General features: G+C 38.1%; 1 protein-coding gene and 1 pseudogene across 7 annotated transcripts in view; both read right to left on the bottom strand.

Moving 5' to 3' along the window:
- UBR5 (ubiquitin protein ligase E3 component n-recognin 5) overlaps positions 1–22,443 on the bottom strand; it is a 141,958-nt gene that overhangs the window by 29,671 nt on the left and 89,844 nt on the right. For all 7 annotated transcript variants that reach the window (XM_067711586.1, XM_067711589.1, XM_067711588.1 and 4 more), the window contains exons 26-36: positions 18,985–19,082; positions 18,029–18,177; positions 17,443–17,534; positions 8,719–8,865; positions 8,504–8,622; positions 8,290–8,416; positions 8,074–8,203; positions 6,582–6,742; positions 6,222–6,461; positions 864–987; positions 131–242 (exon numbers count right to left, since the gene is read on the bottom strand). In XM_067711586.1, the coding sequence (XP_067567687.1) occupies positions 131–242; positions 864–987; positions 6,222–6,461; positions 6,582–6,742; positions 8,074–8,203; positions 8,290–8,416; positions 8,504–8,622; positions 8,719–8,865; positions 17,443–17,534; positions 18,029–18,177; positions 18,985–19,082 (1,499 nt within the window). The remainder of the gene's footprint in view (positions 1–130; positions 243–863; positions 988–6,221; positions 6,462–6,581; positions 6,743–8,073; positions 8,204–8,289; positions 8,417–8,503; positions 8,623–8,718; positions 8,866–17,442; positions 17,535–18,028; positions 18,178–18,984; positions 19,083–22,443) is intronic.
- LOC137210013 (peptidyl-prolyl cis-trans isomerase D pseudogene) lies at positions 1,008–4,121 on the bottom strand (annotated as a pseudogene).

The raw sequence follows: 22,443 nt of genomic DNA, 5'->3' as shown, positions 1-22,443 counted from the left end.
ACTACAGAATCCCCTAGCAGAAATATGATGAACATTTCACTACACATCAAATACACTTTTCTCTCTATTAATATCTCTTAAAAGTACCCGACTTTCTCATACTGAATAATTTCTCAAATAACCTGCATACCGTCTTCATCATGCTCATCGTGTTGTCCCTCTGCCTCAGCATTCTCTTCCCCATGTTCTTCCTGTTCATCATGATGATCCTCTTCTCCAGCCACACCCTCCACCACCTCAACCTAAATCCAGATCTTATTTGTAGACAATCAAAGTACATAATAAACCCACTTCTCTACCAGTACTCCTCCACAGCATTTAGTAAACTAAAATACAAAGATCCCTAACTATAGGGAATTGTAACACTAAGCAGTTTTCAAAATCTTCAGTTGCTAGTGATAATTTGGTATCAAAAATTATGCCCACATATCCCAAAGTTTATGATTACTGTCCATACACAGAACCTTAAAATTATAAAAATTGTATTGGGAGTATATTTTTTTTAAACTTCTGCAATTATAAAATTTATATAATATGCAGTACCCTGTCTACCTTCGAATACATTGCACAAAACTACTAAAAACTCTTTTAACATTGAGAATATCTTTTCCATGAACCCTTAAGTAGAACAAGTTTATGTTTCTAATTTTTTATTATCCAGTAAATCAAGGATTACTAACATATTTTAAGATGTATAACCACAAATGAGAACATATAACAAAAGTCTAAAAGGTGGAAGCATATACATGTAAGCTATTATTACTAATAGTAGTTTATTAGCTATTAATAAACTTGTGACTACTTTCCCCTTCCCTCCCAAATAAAAGCCTCTCATCTACCACAATTAAAACAATTAAAACCACCTCTTCCACATCTGCCGAAACAATATCGTCCTGTTCTTCATCTCTGCCCCGAACAGGCTGTGACTGGCTGATGCGCCTCTGCTGTGGATTCCGGATGATGTAGGACGACTGAGATTGACTGGAGCTGTAAGGAATCAGGTTATGAGCATACTGCTGCCACACCTCTGATATACAGCTCAGACATTTATGCTTCTCAGTGTTACTCAATGTGATTCACTTGCTAGGATGCCGTTTTAAATCTGACCTAAAATTTCTTAGAAACCGACAATAATTAATCTATAGTATATCAGATAATATGAACCCCAAAGAAATCATTTTACCAGAGACTTAACTTATAAATCTCAGAATTGTTTTTACTTTTTAGTAAGTCATTTCAAATCTGTGTTAACGCACATACTTTTATGAGTCCTTCCCACTGAAGTATTTCTACGGGGAAAATTTTTCCTTTTCCACTGCTAAACCTTTCAACTTCCGAAGGCTCTGATAGCAGCATTCATCCACTAACGAAAGTGTGCTTATTACAAGTAACCTACTCTTTTTAAAAGACTTGACTGACATGACCTACTTTGCATCAGCTTATTAACCACTGACTTGCTGATGAGTATTGGGAAAAAAATAAGTTCAAAAGTATGATTTTAAAATAGAATCATAACAAAAGATGACTGGTGGCAAAAGTTTCACTTTCTTAAAAATGTGACTTGGAAACAGCCAAGTATGGACAGATGCCTCCGTTATAAAAGAGGAGAACCAGAGAATGCAGTTTAAAATGCAGGTCAGAGATCAGAAGATTGTTGTTTAATACCCCTGTGACCTAACTATTATACTTTATTTACAGATTAAGAAACACAGTCTAAAAGAGATGAAAGGACCTTAAGTGTTTACACTGATAGTGTTCTTTCCTCACCTCAGCGGCTCTGAGAAATGAGAATCAAACCAGTTACACGTGAAAAGTCAACTTAGACACTCTGCTTTCAAATAAACAGAAATCTGCTGTTTAATACTAGAAATTTAAGTAACTGGTAATTCAGAGACAGTGGATTGAAGAGGCTAAAAGAAAATCTTTAGAGATAACACATGGTAACTGGTCTTAATTCGGTGATCACTTTATAAAGTATAAATATATCAATCAAATCACTGTGTTGTATACCCAAAACTAATATAATATATTAATATTTTTGAAAAAGGGAAAATATAAATAGATAAGGATATTTCCAAGCACTAGGATTTCAACATTCTCAATATTAAAAAATAAAAGTCAACATTATGTCAAGCCACGGTCAATGAGTATTTCTTCTTTAAAAAAACATCCTGGAACAAACATCCACAAGACCAATAGTGTTCTCAAAGTAGTTACTTTAAGAATTTATGAACTTAGTAGGTAGGTTACTGCCAATACACAGAACATACTATAACTCCCCATTTAGAAATGAGCTTCAGTTTTCTTCACACCATGATTTAATTTCTTCCCCACTTCCTGCCACAATGAAGCACCACAGTCCTGAAATCCAGTCTAACAGAAGTTGTTAAAATACTTTCAAGTTTTGGGGACTCCTATTTCCAGCAGTTTGCCAGATTGTGCAGAGAAATCCCTCTTGCTACGGAACACCTAAAAATACTAAATAAAATATTTAAACAAAAACAAAGCACAACTATCCTAGTGATAACGGTGTCACCATTTGCACCAGAGGTATCTGGCTGGTGTCTCTTAGGCTAGAGTTTCAGGAGCCATAGATTTCACAGGTAAAGGTCTGGGGTCTAAGCAAAATAGAAGTTATGTCATAGAAATCCCCTCTTTTGTCCCCCCCTCACATACATAAAGCCAAATATAAATCAAGAAAGAGCAACAGGTTTCAAGAGATTTACCTACATCAGCCATGGCTAGATGGGGACAGGAAAAAGTCTCTTCAGAGAACTTCTGATTACAAGACGGCACCTGTGAGAGTTTAGGACTGCAATTTGTGCTATGAAGTAGGGTGGGCTTCGGTGTTGGTTAATCCAATGCATCAACACTATCAGTAAGCACAAAGCAGCAATTTCTCTCTCTACTCTGCCATCTAATATACAGGGATATAGGAAAAAGGAAAATATCTATCTAGAATTACCTCCAAATATCTATAAACTTTAATAGCTGTGTGACGTTGAACAAATTATCTAACTGCTCTGAGCCTCAGTTTCCTCACTTCTGAAATTAGGATGATAGTGGGTATCTATTAGTTATTGGGAAAATTAAAAACAGATTTTAGATTAAATACTTAGATTAAATACATATATGATGCTTAAGAAAGTTCCTCAAGTTCATACTAAAATTTCAGTAACCGCTGTTATTATGAGACATGGTTCTCTTTTTCTTTTTTTTTTTAAAGTTTTCATCTATTTATTAAAACAAGATGTGTCTAGGAGTTTAAAATACACTGGACACCATTATCCTTTGTGAGTAATGCAGAGAGCCATTTAAAACAAAATCAACTTCACCATATTTTGTAACACTGGTCTATTAAGAGTGAATCCCTACCCATATTCCTAGACTGTAAACAATGGTAGAACACATTAGGGATCATACATAATAGACAAAACCCTTAAATTGTCTTATTTGCTTTATACAATCAATGCATATTTAAGCAAAACTGAATTCCTTATTAAGCAAACATTTTTGCATAAGCTGCCTTCTCTTTCTCTTTATCTTTCTGTGCCTTGATCTTTTGCTTGACTTTCAGCAATTCTGCCTGGATAGCTTTATCCTCTGGTGCTATCTCCTGAGCTCTCTTAAGATCAGCCAATGCTTGATCATACTTCTTTTAGTTCTTTCCATCCTTGGGCTCTACGGTACAGTGTTTCGGTATTTGCTGGATCTATTTCAAGGGCCTCCAAACAACTGTCAACTGCTCCCTGCCAATCGGACATCTTCAGTTTGCAAGCGCCGATATTCAGCACACAGCTCAAGCGACAGGCTGCAGGCTTTGCTCTACCTGTGTTCTCAGTAGCAGCCTTCGAGCCTTCCACATACCTTAAAACTTTTGTGTATTTTTTAATGGCCATCTCCCAGTTCTGGGATTTGAAAAAAGTATTTCCAATGTTTTTTAAGTCTTCCATTATTAGTAAAATTTTATCTAAATCTTTTAAATCTATGTCTGCATCCTCGGGGAAGTCTGGATGACTGTCACCAGATCCATCCTTTGGAAATATTCCCCAATCACTCCCTCCCTTCAGTTCTCCACATTCTGCAATAACACACCATTTGGCAGGTAGAGTAGAAACAGATTAATTAATAAAGACAGAAGAGTTTTAAAGAGGTGGAGGGAAGCAACATAAAAAGCAAAGCTATTCAACTCAAGACTTTACACTCAATGGAGTGATATACACCAGCAGTCCCCAACCCCCAGGCCGAGCACCACTCCTGGTCCACGCGGCCTTTTAGGAACCGGGCCCGAACAGCAGGAGGGGGGCAGGGAGTAAGCAAAGCTTCATCTGGGGCTCCCCACTGCACGAATTACCGCCTGAACCATCCCCCCCAACCCCCACTACTGGTCCATAGAAAAACTGTCTTCCGCGAAACCGGTGCCTGGTGCCAGAAAGGTTGGGGACTGCTGATATACACCATCTACCATCCAAGATATGGGAAATCCCAAAGACTGGTCAAGTGTGTACTTTTTAAATACATTCTTGGAACACTGGTCAAAATACACCCTTATGAGGAGTGATTGTACTTTATTACAATGAAGGACTTATATCAACAGTTATAGAAAACATTAGCACTATTATCTCTTGATTATCATGAGACCTTCTGGGAAGACATCAGAGATCGGCCAAAGAACCAACCAAGAATGAAGAGGAAAGTTTAAGAGTGCACAGTATTTTAATAAAACGACTAAGAAGCAGGGCAAGCTGACAAAAAATCTTGAAAACAGTAGGAACAGGCTATGGGCATTGTTTATAGATGAGATGATCCCAAAATCTGTTCAACAGATAGAAATTTTTATGTTCTAGAACAAAACCAAGGGAAGGGTACAAAGAATTCACAAGGTGATACCACATAAGTAATTGGGGGGCTCCTCACAGGGGATCAGGATCAGAAGCATCACACGGAACACAGAGAGGTTCTGCTAGCATAATGAGATATGGTTTGGCAAGTCTGAAAACATATAGCTCGATTTATTACAGTTTTCAGCAAATCCTGGAAGTATATCAGTGACAAGGCTACCACTGGAGAACTTTTATAGACAAACCTGGACTTTAGATTCCAGGGTGTCCTAGGAGACCAGACAATAAAGGCAAAGTTGGGATACATACTGGCATATGGAGTAATAATGAGAATAATGAGAGAGAGCACTCAACAACAACACAGATGAAAACCAAAGAACAAGTCTTGGGAAATGGCCCAAATACTAAAGAAGGGCTTTATTAACACACAGTTGTTTTCCAGAAAAGAGGAATAAGGGTCTTCAGCTCCAAAAGATCCTTATTAAAACACTAGTAACACATGCACACAGTAACAAAATCAGACTTGAGAAAACCAAATAAAATAAACAAATATTTGCAAAAGATCTCTAAAACCTTGCAACTCAGAAGTGTGGTCCCTAAAGCAGAAGTATTGGCACTGTCCTACCTGAAAGTTCCTAAGAAATACAGAATCTCAGGCCCCACACAGACCTCCAGAATCAGCCTCTGAATTTTAATAAGATACCCAAGTGATTTGCATGCATATTAAAATTTGAGAAGCACTGTGATAAAAGACACCAGAACATTTTAGTTTCTAAACATTCTGACTCAGCAAACTTAGAGCCTAGTTAGGGAAACTATCAAACAAACGGAAAAATGAGATTTAAGAATAAGTAATCTTATAACTAGAAACATTTTTATTGAATTGTTTTAGCCTTATCCTATATAATATGGTTGTAGAGAATATTTTTAAATGCCACCATTCTGGTTGTTTATTTACATTATATAATAACAAGCTGCCCCCTAACCCAAGGCTTTGGACACAGAGAAAGTTAACAAGGCTCTTCATTCTTCAACTTGGCCTTATAGCAGGCTATATTTAAAGGTAAGAAAAGCCAGAAAGTAATGAAGTACAGAAGTCTAAAGTAAACTTTCTTACCAGATTACTTTACTGGCATAATAAAAATAGTGCTTTTCCAAACAAACAAAAACCCCACAACTACAGATCTATCACTTTAGATGTGTAGACACATGGTAGTTTTTAAAGTGCTTTTCACATGTTCCAAACTAAGTAAAATCTTTACCATTGGTTACACAAATGATCCTGTACAGGACCTGAGTGCTTATGCAAAAGTTTTAGTAACATTTGTGACATTTCCAGAGAAAGAATTAATCAGAATCTGTTACCAGACAGAAATTTACCTGCTAGACTGATCAGATGATGGTCTTGGTGGCAGTGGTTCCACTGAAAATAATTCCTCGCTGCCTTGCATGGCATCTATGCTGGTACTTGCCAGCGTAAAAGGTGCAGTTGGACGAGCAATACCCATTCTGACAGGAACAATCAGTGACTCTGCTACATTGCACAATTCTTCTACTGCGTAAGGTAACAGTGCTTGGAATACACGCTTACATTTTCCAATTGGTTGTGGAATAAAGTTGCTAGAGCAAAAAGGGAAATACAGGAATCTTCTGAATCCTTTCATATACAAAATTTTATCACTATCACAAAAAAATGTGAGCAAAATTATATAGAAGCCAAAATAAAAAAGAATGTCTTACTTTTTCTTTTTAGATGAAGCCATTTCCACACTAAGGATGACGAAAACTCTTGCAACTGATCGCAAAAACCTCATTGTTACAGCAATAGCTTCTTCTCTACGTCCCGGTGTGTATTTGTTTTGGAGTTCTTTCACTAGGGTACCTAGTAGAGTATCTAAAAGCTTTAAAAATAGTAATCCACTCTATTAATGTTGAGACATCTCCTAAGATGTTTAGACATTCATAAAGGAAAAAGTTCTAACACTTTTTCACTATTAACATTTCATAATAAAAACATCAAAATATATTTAACCAAAACAATTACAATGTCAGTGATTAATTTATGCCACATACCCACCACCACTACGCTTGACCTACAGTGGTTCTCAAATGTCTGATTTCTTGTTTTTTAGTCTCAAACTCCTATGAATATCAATTACTATTTAGCAGAACAAAACCTAATATATCAAATCAGAGAAAGAATATATTTCACTCAGTACAGGGTACTTACCAAAACATCAGAGTAGACTCAAATATTTATATTAATATATTCATAATCCCATCCCTCTCACTTAACCATTATTACTTTCTAGTCGCATTTCTACACATGGTGTATCATAAAGTTATTAATTACAGAGAACACCCAATTCCACATTGTTTTCCCTGTTGTTTTTTAAATGTTACTTAAAATAACCTTTATTTTTAAATCACTGCATTACATTTCAGTAAGTGGTTGACTTGAGTCAATAGTCCTCTATTATCGGATCCATAAAAGTATTTGTTTTTCAATTTTGTATTATGCTGTGACACAATCTTTTTCTTTCCCATATTGTAGATTATTTCTTTATGAAAACTTCTGAGGGCAATGTTAGTTTTATGGTTCTTGACACTGACAAGTTGTTTTCCAAAGGAGTACCAAATGCAATGCCACCTCATCAGTGTCCAAGTCTCATCAGCACTGGGTTTTATAGTTTATATTCTTTTCTAATTTCACAGCAAAAAGATATTTAAAAAAAATTCACACTGAGTTACTATTAATCTTGAACACTGCTGCATACATTTTTATACTGTTTTTTTTTTTTTTTTTTGCGGTACTAGGGCCTCTCACTGTTGTGGCCTCTCCCGTTGCGGAGCACAGGCTCCAGGCGCGCAGGCTCAGCGGCCATGGCTCACGGGCCCAGCCGCTCCGCGGCATGTGGGATCTTCCCGGACCAGGGCACGAACCCGTGTCCCCTGCATCGGCAGGCGGACTCTCAACCACTGCGCCACCAGGGAAGCCCTATACCGTTGTATTTTTAATACACTCTAGGATTTTTATTTAGAATGAAAGAAGGAGCTTTCATTGATTGATCTAAAATGAGAAATTTAAATCACCCCCAAAATTCCATTCCCCTTAATGCACTATTTAATTAGAGCTTACTGGTACTTGGGAGCTTGATTAGTAAAATTATGGGAAACTACGTAAAAAAACATCCTTTTCATGTGCTTGTAAATAATTATTCAAAGGACTTACCAAAATATCTGCTGTACACTTGACTATAAGGCAGTGAGTGAAACAGTCCAACCGAATTGTGCCACTTTGCTGATTGAGGTATACTTGCTCTTCTGGCAAAAGATGGCCTATCCTGCTGCTGGCACTGAGACTTGAGGGGAAAGAAAGAATGCACTGTAATCGCCTACACTAACATGAGAAATAAATAACTCTAAAAAAATGTTAATGAATACATACGGGTCTTTATTCTCCTGTGACCCAAACATAATCATAGATTTCAAAGCATTCCAGTCCTGTAGAACACGCTCCAAGGCAAGCTGGGCAAATCTGGGGGGTTCTAAATCATGATCAGGCATATCTGAATCTAAAAAGAAAAAGAAAAGAAATAGTGGGTAAGGCAGAAATAAACATACCGCTTTTCCTATATGTCATAACTGTCAAATTAACTCACCTTCAGGATTGGCTGTTTTTCGGTTACGATCCTCCCTGATTCGAGGAGGTCTGTACTGGCAGTGCTCTACTGTCTGCCTCGCAACTGTCTGCACTAAAAAGAGTAAGAGGTGCTCTCCCCTGCAAAACAGCACATTGTTATGCGGAGGAGGAGAGGCTACTTACCTATGCTGTGTTTTACAACTCAATTTATGTCCTAAAAATCCCACTACTTGCCTGCTATTTGGCAGAGTGACCAAATTAGTAGCAGTGAGCAGGCGATAAAGTAGATCGAGCCGAGCAGATTTCTGTCCAGCAATCAGAGTTTTACATTTACACTTCTCCCAGCAATCACAATAGGCTGTTGGTGATGTCCGTTTGAGTCTAGAAAGAATTCATACACAAGTACAAAAACAGAAATTTTTTTTAAAATACAAAGGTCTATATTGAAATTACAGAGGCGTAACTCATTAAAACTCAACAGAACCCTTGTTAACTTTTAAATGCAAAGTGTAACTGTTCACGCAACAAATAGGATTACTTTAGTGGTGTAAAGTCTGTAAAGCAACATATGAGAAGAGGTATCTTAACTGTCTTGTCAAACACCACTGTAGCATCTAGCACAGTGAGTACACCTAGTAAGCATTCAGTAAGTAAGGTGATTCTCACTTTCAGATATTTAAAACAAGGAAGACAAACTTATTAGCCAAAATTCAAGATGGCGGAGGAGTATGACGTGGAGATCACCTTCCTCCCCACAAATACGTCAGAAATACATCTACATGTGGAACAAAGCCTACAGAACACCTACTGAACGCTGGCAGAAGACCTCAGACCTCCCAAAAGGCAAGAAACCCCCCACGTACCTGGGTAGGGCAAAAGAGAAAAGGAAAAACAGAGACAAAAGGATAGGGACGGGACCGGCACCAGTGGGAGGGAGCTGTGAAGGAGGAAAGGTTTCCACACACTAGGAATTAACGGGCAGAGACGGGGGTGGGGGGTGGCGGAGGGGGAAAGCTTCAGAGCCATGGAGGAGAGCGCATCAACAGGGGTGTGGAGGGCAAAGGGGATTCCCTCACAGAGGATTGGTGCCGACCAGCACTCACCAGCCTGAGAGGCTTGTGTGCTAAGCCGCCGGGGCGGGCGGGGGCTGGGAGCTGAGGTTCAGGCTTCAGAGGTCAGATCCCAGGGAGAGGACTGGGGTTGGCAGCGTGACCACAGCCTGAAGGGGGCTAGTGCGACACAGCTAGCCGGGAGGGAGTCCGGGAAAAAGGCTGGAACTGCCTAAGAGGCAAGAGACCATTGTTTCGTGGTGCGAGAGGAGAGGGGATTCAGAGCACCGCCTAAACAAGCTTCAGAGAAGGGCACAAACCGCGGCTATCACCGCAGACCCCAGAGAAGGGCATGGGACACTAAGGCTGCTGCTGCCGCCACCAAGGAGCCTGTGTGCGAGCACAGGTCACTATCCACACCTCCCCTCCCGGGAACCTGTGCAACTCGCCACTGCCAGGGTCCCGTGATCCAGGGACAACTTCCCTGGGAGAACACACGGCACACCTCAGGCTGTTACAACGTCACCCTGGCCTCTGCCGCCACAGGCTCGCCCAGCATTCCGTACCCTTCCCTCCCCCCAGACTGAGTGAGCCAGAGCCCCCTAATCAGCTGCTCCTTTTACCCCGTCCTATCTGGGTGGGGAACAGATGCCCTCAGGCGACCTACAGGCAGAGGCAGAGCCAAATCCAAAGCTGAACCCCAGGAGCTGCACGAAAAAAAGTAGAGAAAGGGAAATCTCTCCCAGCAGCCTCAGGAGCAGCAGATTAAATCTCCACAGTCAACTTGATGCACCCTGCATTTCTGGAATACCTGAATAGAAAACGAATCATCCCAAATTGAGGCGGTGGACTTTGGAAGCAACGATATATGTATTTTTTTCCCTTTTTCTCTTTTTGTGAGTGTATATGTGTATGCACCTTTGTTTGATTTTGTCTGTATAGCTTTGCTTTTACCATTTGTCCTAGGGTTCTGTCCGTTTTTGGGTTTTTTTTGGTATAGTTTTTAGCACTTGTTATCGTTGGTGGATTTGGTTTTTGGTTTGGTTGCTCTCTTCTTTCTTTCAATTACTTTTAAATTTTTTTCTTTTTAATAATTTTTTAAATTAATAACTTTATTTTTCTCTTTTTTTTTTCTCCCTTTTCTTCTGAGCCATGGGGCTGATAGGGTCTTTGTGCTCCAGCCGGGTATCAGGCCTGTGCCTCTGAGGTGGGAGAGCCGAGTTCCACCAGAGACCTCCCAGTTCCACGTAATATCAAACAGCAAAAGCTCTCCCACAGAATGCCATCTCAACACTGAGACCCAGCTCCACCCAACGACCAGCAAGCCACAGTGCTTGACACCCTATGCCAAACAACTAGCAAGACAGGAACACAACCCCACCCATTAGCAGAGACGCTGCCTAAAATCATAATAAGGTCACAGACACCCTAAAACACACCACCAGACGTGGTCCTGCCCACCAGAAAGATAACATGCAGCCTCATCTTCCAGAACACAGGCACCAGTGTCCTTGACCAGGAAGCCTACACAACCCACGGAACCAACCTTAGCCCCTGGGGGCCGACAACAAAAACAATGGGAACTACGAAACTGCAGCCTGTGAAAAGGAGACCCCAAACACATTAAGTTAAGCAAAATGAGAAGACAGAGAAACACACAGCAGATGAAGGAGCAAGGTAAAAACCCACCAGACCAAACAAATGAAGAGGAAACAGGCAGTCTACCTGAAAAAGAATTCAGAGTAATGATAGTAAAGATGATCTGAAATCTTGGAAATAGAATGGAGAAAATACAAGAAACATTTAACAAGAACCTAGAAGACCTTAAGAGCAAACAAACAATGATGAACAACACAAAATATGAAATTAAAAATTCTCTAGAAGTAATCAATAGCAGAATAACTGAGGTAGAAGAACAGATAAGTGACCTGGAAGATAAAATAGTGGAAATAACTACTGCAGAGCAGAATAAAGAAAAAAGAATGAAAAGATTTGAGGACAGTCTCAGAGACCCCTGGGACATTAAACACACCAACATTCGAATTATAGGGGTCCCAGAAGAAGAAAAGAAAAGAAAGGGACTGAGAAAGTATTTGAAGAGATTACAGTTAAAAACCTCCCTAATATGGGAAAGGAAATAGTCAATCAAGTCCAGGAAGCGCAGAGTCCCATACATGAAAAATCCAAGGAGAAACACGCCAAGACAAATATTAATCAAGCCATCAAAAATTAAATACAAGGAAAAAATGTTAAAAGCAGCAAGGGAAAAGCAACAAATAACATACAAGGTAAATCCCGTAAGGTTAACAGCTGATCTTTCAGCAGAAACTCTGCAAGCCAGAAGGGAGTGGCAGGACATAGTTTAAGTGATGAAAGGGAAAAACCTACAACCAAGATTACTCTACCCAGCAAGGATCTCATTCAGATTTGATGGAGAAATTTAAAACCTTTACAGACAAGCAAAAGCTAAGAGAAGTCAGCACCACCAAACCAGCTTTCCAACAAATGCTAAAGGAACTTCTCTAGGAAGGAAACACAAGAGAAGGAAAAGACCTACAATAACAAACCCAAAACAATTAAGAAAATGGTAATAGAAACAGATATATTGATAACTACCTTAAATGTAAATGGATTAAATGCTCCAATGAAAAGACACAGACTGCATGAATGGATACAAAAACAAGACCCGTATATGTCTATGAGAGACCCACTTCAGACCTAGTGACACATACAGACTGAAAGTGAGGGGATGGAAAAAGATATTCCATGCAAATGGAAATCAAAAGAAAACTGGAGTAGCAATTCTCATATCAGACAAAACTGACTTTAAAATACAAACTATTGGGCTTCCCTGGTGGCGCAGTGGTTGAGAATCTGCCTGCCAATCCAGGCGACATGGGTTCGAGCCCTGGTCTGGGAAGATCCCACATGCCACGGAGCAACTAGCCCCCTGAGCCACAACTACTGAGCCTGCACGTCTGGAGCTTGTGCTCTGCAACAAGAGAGGCCTCGACAGTGAGAGGCCCGCGCACCGCGATGAAGAGTGGCCCCCGCTCGCCACAACTAGGGAAAGCCCTTGCACAGAAACGAAGACCCAACACAGCCAAAAATAAAGAAAGAAAGAGGCTTTTATTTAAAAAAATAAAAAATAAAATAAAATAAAATTGAAAAAATACAGACTATTATAAGAGACAAGGACACTACATAATGATCAAGGGCTCAATCCAAGAAGAAGATATAACAATTGTAAATATTTATGCACCCAACATAGGAGCACCTCAATACATAAGGCAAATGCTAACAGCCATAAAAGGGGAAATCGACAGTAACACAATCCTAGTAGGGGACTTTAACACCCCACTTTCACCAATGGACAGATCATCCAAAATGAAAATAAATAAGGAAACACAAGCTTTAAATGGCACATTAAACAAGATGGACTTAATTGATATTTATAGGACATTCCATCCAAAAACAACAGAATACACTTTCTTCTCAAGTGCTCATGGAACATTCTCCAGGACAGATCATATCTTGGGTCACAAATCATGCCTTGGTAAATTTATGAAAATTGAAATCATACCAAGTATCTTTTCCAACCACAACGCTATGAGACTAGGTATCAATTACAGGAAAAAAATCTGTAAAAAATAAAAACACATGGAGGCTAAACAATACACTACTAACCAAGAGATCACTGAAGAAATCAAAGAGGAAATCAAAAAATACCTAGAAAAAACTGACAATGAAAACACAATGACCCAAAACCTATGGGATGCAGCAAAAGCAGTTCTGAGAGGGACGTTTATAGCAATACAATCCTACCTCAAGAAACATCTCAAATAAACAACCTAACCTTGCACCTAAAGCAATTAGAGAAAGAACAACAACAAAAAACCCCCCCCAAATTTAGCAGAAGGAAAGAAATCATAAAGATCAGATCAGAAATAAATGAAAAAGAAATCAAGGAAACAATAGCAAAGATCAATAAAACTAAAAGCTGGTCCTTAGAGAAGATAAAATTGATAAACCGTTAGCCAGACTCATCACAAAAAAACGGGAGAAGACTCAAATCAATAGAATTAGAAAAGAAAAATGAGAAGTAAAAACTGACACTGCAGCAATACAAAGGATCATGAGAGATGACTACAAGCAACTATATGCCAATAAAATGGACAACCTTGAAGAAAAGGACATATTCTTAGAAAAGCATAAACTTCCAAGACTGAACCAGGAAGAAATAGAAAATATAAACAGACCAATCACAAGCACTGAAATTGAGACTGTGATTTAAAATCTTCCAACAAACAAAAGTCCAGTACCAGATGGCTTCACAGGCGAATTCTACCAAACATTTAGAGAAGAGCTAACACCAATCCTTCTCAAAATCTTCCAAGATACAGCAGAGGGAGGAATACTCCCCAACTCATTCTACGAGGCCACCATCACCCTGATACCAAAACCAGACAAAGATGTCACAAAGAAAGAAAACTACAGGCCAGTATCACTGATGAACATAGATGCAAAAATCCTCAACAAAATACTAGCAAACAGAATCCACTAAAAGGATTATATACCATGATCAAGTGGGGTTTATCCCACAAATGCAAGGATTCTTCATTATATGCAAGCCAATCAATGTGACAAAACATATTAAAAATTGAAGAATAAAAACCATGATAATCTCAACCGATGCAGAAAAAGCTTTTGACAAAATTCAACACTCATTTATGATAAAACCCACCCACTAAGTAGGCATAGAGGGAACTTACCTCAACATAATAAAGGCCATATATGACAAACCTACAGCCAACATTGCTCTCAATGGTGAAAAACTGAAACAGTATCCTCTAAGATCATGAACAAGACAAGGTTGTCCACTCTCACCACTATTATTCAACATAGTTCTGGAAGTTTTAGCCACAGCAATCAAAGAAAAAGAAATAAAGGAATCCAAATCGGAAAAGAAAAAGTAAAACTCTCACTGCAGATGACATGATACTATACATAGAGAATCCTAAAGGTGCTACCAGAAAACTACTAGAGCTAATCAATGTATCTGGTAAAGTAGCAGGATACAAAATTAATTCACAGAAATCTCTTGCATTCCTATACACTAATGATGAAAAATCTGAAAGAGAAATTAAGGAAACACTCCCATTTACCACTGCAACAGAAAGAATAAAATACCTAGGAATAAAGCTACCTAAGGAGACAAAAGACCTGTATGCAGAAAACTACTAAGACACTGATGAAAGAAATTAAAGGTAATACAAACAGATGGAGAGATATACCATGTTCTTGGATTGGAAGAATCAACACTGTGAAAATGGCTATACTACCCAAAGCAATCTGCAGATTCAATGCAATCCCTATCAAACTACCAATGGCATTTTTCACAGAACTAGAACGAAAATTTCACAATCTGTATGGAAACACAAAAGACCCCATATATAGCCAATGCAATCTTGAGAAAGAAAAATGGAGCTGGAGGAATCAGGCTCCCAGACTTCAGACTATACTACAAAGCTACAGTAATCAAGAGAGTATGGTACCGGCACAAAAACAGAAATATAGATCAATGGAACAGGATAGAAAGCCCAGAGATAAACCCATGCACATATGGTCACCTTATTTTTGATAAAGGAGACAAGAATATACAATGGAGAAAAGACAGCCTCTTCAATAGGTGGTGCTGGGAAAACTGGATAGCTAAATGTAAAAGAATGAAATTATAACACTCCCTAACACCATACACAAAAATAAACTCAAAATGGATTAAAGACCTAAATGTAAGGCCAGAAACTATCAAACTCTTAGAGGAAAACATAGGCAGAACACTCTATGACATAAATCACAGCAAGATCCTTTCTGACCCACCTCCTGGAGAAATGGAAATAAAAATAAACAAATGGGACCTAATGAAACTTCAAAGCTTTTGTACAGCAAAGGAAACCATAAACAAGACGAAAAGACAATCGTCAGAATGCGAGAAAATATTTGCAAATGAAGCAACTGATAAAGGATTAATCTCCAAAATTTACAAGCAGCTCATGCAGCTCAATATCAAAAAAACAAACAACCCAATCCAAAAACGGGCAGAAGACCTAAATAGACATTTCTCCAAAGAAGATATACAGATTGCCAACAAACACATGAAAGGTTGCTCAACATCACTAATCATCAGAGAAATGCAAATCAAAACTACAATGAGGTATCACCTCACACCAGTCAGAATGGCCATCATCATAAAATCTTCAAACAATAAATGCTGGAGAGGGTGTGGAGAAAAGGGAACCCTCTTGCACTGCTGGTGGAAATGTAAACTGATTCAGCCACTATGGAGAACAGTATGGAGTTTCCTTAAAAAACTACAAATAGAACTACCATATGACCCAGCAATCCCACTACTGGGCATATTCCCTGAGAAAACCATAATTCAAAACGAGTCATGTACCACAATGTTCACTGCTGCTCTATTTACAATAGCCAAGACATGGAAGCAACCTAAGTGTCCATCAACAGATGAATGGATAAAGAAGATGTGGCACATATATACAATGGAATACTACTCAGCCAGAAAAAGAAACGAAGTTGAGTTATTTGTAGTGAGGTGGATGGACCTAGAGTCTGTCATACAGAGTGAAGTAAGGCAGAAAGAGAAAAACAAATACCGTATGCTAACACATATATATGGAATCTAAAGAAAAAATAAAGGTTCTGAAGAACCTAGGGGCAGGACAGGAATAAAGACCCAGACGTACAGAACGGACTTGAGGACACAGGGAGGGGGAAGAGTAAGCTGGGACGAAGTGAGAGAGTGGCACGGACACATATACACTACCAAATGTAAAGTAGATACCTAGTGGGAATCAGCTGCATAGCACAGTGAGATCAGCTCAGTGCTCTGTGACCACCTAGAGGGGTGGGATAGGGAGGGTGGGAGGGAGACTCAAGAGGGAGGAGATATGGGGATATATGTATATGTATAGGTGATTCACTTTGTTATAAAGCAGAAACTAACACACCATTGTAAAGCAATTATACTCCAATAAAGATGTTAAAAAGAAAATAAATAAAGCACAATAGATGATTTTTACAAAGCAATTCTCTATTTAAACTATTTTTACATCCACACCTGTGGCACAGCTATAGCTGATGTCCCTACTGGGACTCTGAGGCACTGCAAATGTTAGTGCTGGGATAATTTTATTGCTTCTTAGGTCTGTGAAAACTAAGAAACTAACCATAGCAACTCTATTGCTGGATGAAGGTTATTACATTTAGTTTAAGAAGTAAACAAGGCACGGGCTTCCCTGGTGGCACAGTGGTTGAGAGTCCGCCTGCCAATGCAGGGGACACGGGTTCGTGCCCCAGTCCGGGAAGATCCTACATGCCGCGGAGCGGCTAAGCCCGTGAGCCATGGCCGCTGAGCCTGCGCGTCCGGAGCCTGTGCTCCGCAACGGGAGAGGCCCGCGTACCGCAAAAAAAAAAACCAAAAAAAAAACAAGGCACATGCCAAACCATGATTCCCTTAATGCCTTCAGAGGTTTCCTGCTAATACACCCTACTACAGGGGGGCCTGAGACTTTGGCTGGAGAACACAGACAGAAACATTCTGTATATATGTTTCTTAAAAGACTGATTCTAGTCACAATGTACGATCACATATTTCTTGCACATTAGGCTAGTTTTATGTAAAGAGTAGAACTAGCAAACAAACATTGCAAAGTACTCTTTAAATCAAAAACTACGTTTTAATACACACAGTGGCTTAACGTGGGCAACCTGACAGAACCTCATGCTTTCTGAATAATGAAACAAAGCATGACTCAGTACAGATTATTTTAATATGGGAATATGAATCTAAGTAGTTTACAATATTAAAGAAAACTAAAGTCACACTCACTTGCAATCATGACCTTTATGACAAACCCTTGCACATTCTGTACAACAACAGAGGGACTCCAGCAAGCCACAGGTACGACACTCAAAAATATCCTAAAATGAAAAGGATATACTTTTTAGAAAAATGATATGTATGTCTCATCACAATAATTATTTCTGGTATTTTCTAAAACAATTCAATCACAACAGCAGCAGAGCAAAATTAATGTGCTCTGGGAAACAGTCACAGATGGGTACACAAATGGGAATCAAATATTACCAGAAGGGCAAAAATAATCTGTATCATCCAAAAAAAGGCATAACAGTTATAAAATCTAAATCAAGAGCTGTGAATCAGATTATACTACCCAGCGAAGATTTCTAATTTTTATGACAGCCTGTAACTGGTGTTAACAGTCAACTCCTTTGCCTCATTTATTTAGGAATTAAATACAAATTAATTTTCTTTGGAGAATTTTATAACTCAGGAGTAAAAGGAAATACCAGACTTGCAATTCCAAAGCTAAGAACTATAACTCTAGTGATGGTCAAAGGGAAGAAAAGAAAACCTAGATAGCATAAATATAGGGAAATATAAAATAACTTACCTGGTTAATGTGCTCTGCTCCAGTCCATGTAAAACTGCAGGTATCATTACAACATAAGACATATAAAGGAGAGTCATCAGGGTTGGTACCTGATGGGCAAACCATGCCCATAAATACATCTTCCTCTTTTTCACTTGAGGACACTTCAGCTAAAAAGATTAAAAACATAATAGTTCATACATCAAGAAAAGACTTACAGCCATCTACTCCTTTCCTCAAATGGAAAAGCTCTAACATTTACATAGTATAAATAAGAAACTACTATATATTAATAAAATAAATTGACATACAAAGTCAACAATGCAAGGAAATCTAGTCAATTCTGGTGCAAAGTAAAGCAAAGCATAATTATATCATAACCACATATGAGGACAATACAAATACATCAAACATCAGCCTTCTGAGTCATTAGCTCTACCTCATGCAGTTAAGATTCAAGTTCTAGCTCTACTTAACAAATTATAGACAATCACATAATTTATTCATAGCCAGTATTTTTTAAAAGATAACTACTAAATCTTTTAAAGGCTGGCTGGCAGGAACTGATATTCCTTAATGCTTTCTGTTAGGCAGTAAATCCAAGTCAGAAAGAACAGTAAGACTTCTGGCCTGTTCTTTCCATAAAATTTTATCACTAACACGAATTAACACGTGGACAGGTTCTAAGAGTAATCCATCTTTTCTTTCAAAAGATTAATCATTACACAATCCATTATGGAATTTTTTTTTAATTGAAGGAAATTTATACCAGCTGCTTTTTGATGGAAAGTTAGAAGGTACAATATGCTTGAAAAAAGTATAAGCATATGAATTTCATACACATAAGCAAAAGAATTATCTTGACAGTTTCTAATCAGTATCATTTCCATATACAGAAATTAGGTTTGAATAATTATAGAAGAGAATCTATTCAAATTAAAAAATAAGCAACCCTTTTAGAACTTGAAATAAATTACCTTTTGCAATTTTCTGGGCTGTTTCTAAAATGGTAATTGCAGCAGGATAAGCTCGGCCACTTACAGCTGACATAAATGGGGTCATACCTCTTGCATCCCTAAAATGAGAAAAATTGTATATAAAAATATTATCAATTACTGTCCTTCCTGATTATGAAAGTTAACATATGTTCATGATCAAACAAAAAAACAGTTTTGTCTTAGTAAATAATGTCTCACCATTCAAAGAAAACCATCAGTAGTATTTTCTGGCCTCATATTACCTCACTTAAAGCCACTTTGTGGAACCTCTGTCTCTCTAAACCACGGTCTACTTTCTTGGCTTTAGTGACACTAAAGAATAGACCAGCAAGGGCTCTGGAGTAAACTAACACTTTCTAGACGTGAGCATAGTAACAGGCTCTATCTCAAGCTATTGTGAGGAGGATTATATGAATTATTACTTAAAAGGTTTCAGCACAGTGCCTAGCAAAAAAACAAGTATTCAGTTAAGTGTTAGCTATTATTATTACGAGTTTCCTCTTTAAAATGTATTTAAACATTCTTCACTGAATTTCTATTTCCTCCTAGACCCCTCACATTTCCCAGAAGTCAGTCCTCAGCCGTTTGTGCCTCTCTCTCTCTTCTGCCATAGCAACCACCACTTCTCTCACAATAATACGGTTCCAACACCTACACTTGTTTACTTGATAAGCCTACTTGGGATTTCCCAGTGGTATCTTACATTCAATGTGTCTAAAACTCAAATCATCTTTCTCCGCAAACCTGCTCTCTACCTGACTTATCTACGTCACCCAACAGTATCACTGTCCCAAGTAACTTCAGACAAAAATTTTGGTTCTTCACAAAGTATTCCTTCTAAAGCAATTTTTAAACTTCTGCATTTCATCTTTCTTTTCCATTTTCAACAACTCAATAGTTCAGTTTATTACAACACACATATTAAAGGCTATGACAGACATATAAACATAGCCTTGACTCTGGTTTCTACTCTTGCCTATTTTCATCTCTTTTATACCACCATCTCATTACTATTCTTATAATCCCACTTTGATACTATTACAATCTAACAAAGGCCATTATTGAGAGGATTCAAGCCCGAAGAACAGAGACCAAAGTAGTGATTTTAACCTATTTTTTTCAGATCCACTGGCTGTTGTTCTCTTCTTTCTAATCCTCCACTCTGAATTGGATGAATTACTGTTCCTCGTAATATTCATACTTCTCCATGTTGTTGTTCCCTCTTCTCCCTATTTCTCATGGTTCTACTCAAACTTCATTTTCATGAAGCTGCTTACTGTAGAATAAACATACTTCTCCCTTCTGTTTACTCCAAAACACACTTATGTATCCCTTTAGCCAGATTCAACCAAGAAAAAAGCTCAAATAAATAAAATCAGAATTGAAAGAGAAGTTACAACCAAGATCAAACAAATACAAAGGATCATAAGAGATTTACTATGAACGATTACACACCAATAAAATGGACAACTTAGAAGAAATGGATAAACTCCTAGAAACATACAATCTCCCAAGACTGAATCAGAAAGAAATAGAAAATATGAGCAGAATGATTACCAGTAATAAAATTGAATCGGTAATTTAAAAACTCCCAACAAACAAAGGTCCATGACCAGACAGCTTCAGAGATGAATTCTACCAAACATTTAAGCGCTTAACACCTATCCTTCTCAAACCATTCCCCAAAAAATTAAGAGGAAGAAATGCTTCCACACTCATCCTACAAGGCCAGCATCGCCTTGATACCAAAACCCAAGACATCACAAAACATTTTAATTAATTAATCAATCACAGGCCAATATCACTGATGAACAGAGATGCAAAAATCCTCAACAAAATATCAGCAAACCAAATTCAGCAATAATGGAAAGGATGATATACAATGATGAAGCAGGGGATTTATCTCAGGATGCAAGTACGGTTCAATATCCACAAATCAATCAACATGATACACATTAACAAACTGAAAAATAAAATTGTATCATCACCACAGTAGAAGCAGAGAAGGATTCTGACAGAATTCAACATCCACTTATGATAGAAACTCTCCAGAAAGTGGGTACAGAGGGAACATACCTCAACATAATAAGTGCCACATATTGGCAGGCCCACAGTTAACATAATAAAAGGTGAAAAGTTGAAAGCATTTCCTCTAAGATCAGGAACAAGAAAAGGATGCCCACTCTCACCACTTTCATTCAACAAAGTATTTTAAGGCCTAGCCACAGCAATTAGATAAGAAAAAGAACAAAAAGGCATCCAAATTGGAAAGATGGAAGTAAAATTATCACTGTTTGTAGATGACATATACTACATATAGAAAACCCTAAAGATTCCACCCAAAAGCAATTAGAACAAATAAATGAATTGAGTAAAGTTGCAGGAAACAAAATTAATATGCAGAAATCTACTGCATTTGTATACACTAAAAACAAACTATCAGAAAGAGAAATTAAGAAAACAATCCCATTTACAATTGCATCAAAAATAACAAACTACCTAGGAATACATCTAATCAAGGAGGTAGAAGACCTGTACTTGGAATATGTGGAATACTATAAGACATTGATGAAAGAAATTGAAGATGACCAGAAATGGAAAAATAAACCTTGCTCATGGATTGGAAGAATCAGTATTACTGAAATGACCAAACTACTTAAAGCAATCTACAGATTTAATGCAATCCCTATCAAAATACACAGGACATTTTTCTAAGAACTAGAACAAATAATCATCAAATTTATATGGAACCATGAAAGACCCCAAAACAGCCACAGCAATCTTGAGGGAAAAAAACCCAAAGCTGGAGGCATCATGTTCCCTGATTTCAAACAGTACTACAAACCTGTATTAATCAAATAGTATGGTACTAGCATAAAAAAAGCCACAGAGATCAATGGAACAGAAGAGAGGGCCTTGCAAAAATAAAAAACTCAAAACACCTTGTACTAAATAGGGAAAGTGACATAAGGGTCAAGGCTGGGAGTCCCCGTTCTGTAATAAAGACACATACCAGGGCTGGAATTCCAGCTATGCCACTCACTAGTTTTGTGAGCCTGGGCAAGTTAATTAACCCATGACAAAGGAGGCAAGAATATATAATGGGGAAAAAGACAGTCTCTTCAATAAATAGTGTTGACAAAATTGGACAGCTAACTGCAAAAGCATCAAACTGGACTACTTTCTCACACCATATAAAAAAATAAATTTGAAGTGGATTAGAGACTTAAATGTACGACCTGAACCCATAAAACTCCTACAAGAAAACACAGGCAGTATGCTCTTCAACACTGGTCTTAGTTTTATTTTTTTGGATCTGCCTCTTCAGGCAAGGAAAACAAAAGCAAAATCAAACAAACAGGACTACATCAAACTAAAAAGTTTCTGAGGAAACCACCAACAAAATGAAAAGCCCACCTACTGAACAGGAGAAGATAT

This window comes from Pseudorca crassidens, chromosome 17 (genome assembly GCF_039906515.1).
Source record: "Pseudorca crassidens isolate mPseCra1 chromosome 17, mPseCra1.hap1, whole genome shotgun sequence".
NCBI classification, from domain to species: domain Eukaryota; kingdom Metazoa; phylum Chordata; class Mammalia; order Artiodactyla; family Delphinidae; genus Pseudorca; species Pseudorca crassidens.
This window is presented reverse-complemented; position numbering and strand designations above follow the sequence as displayed.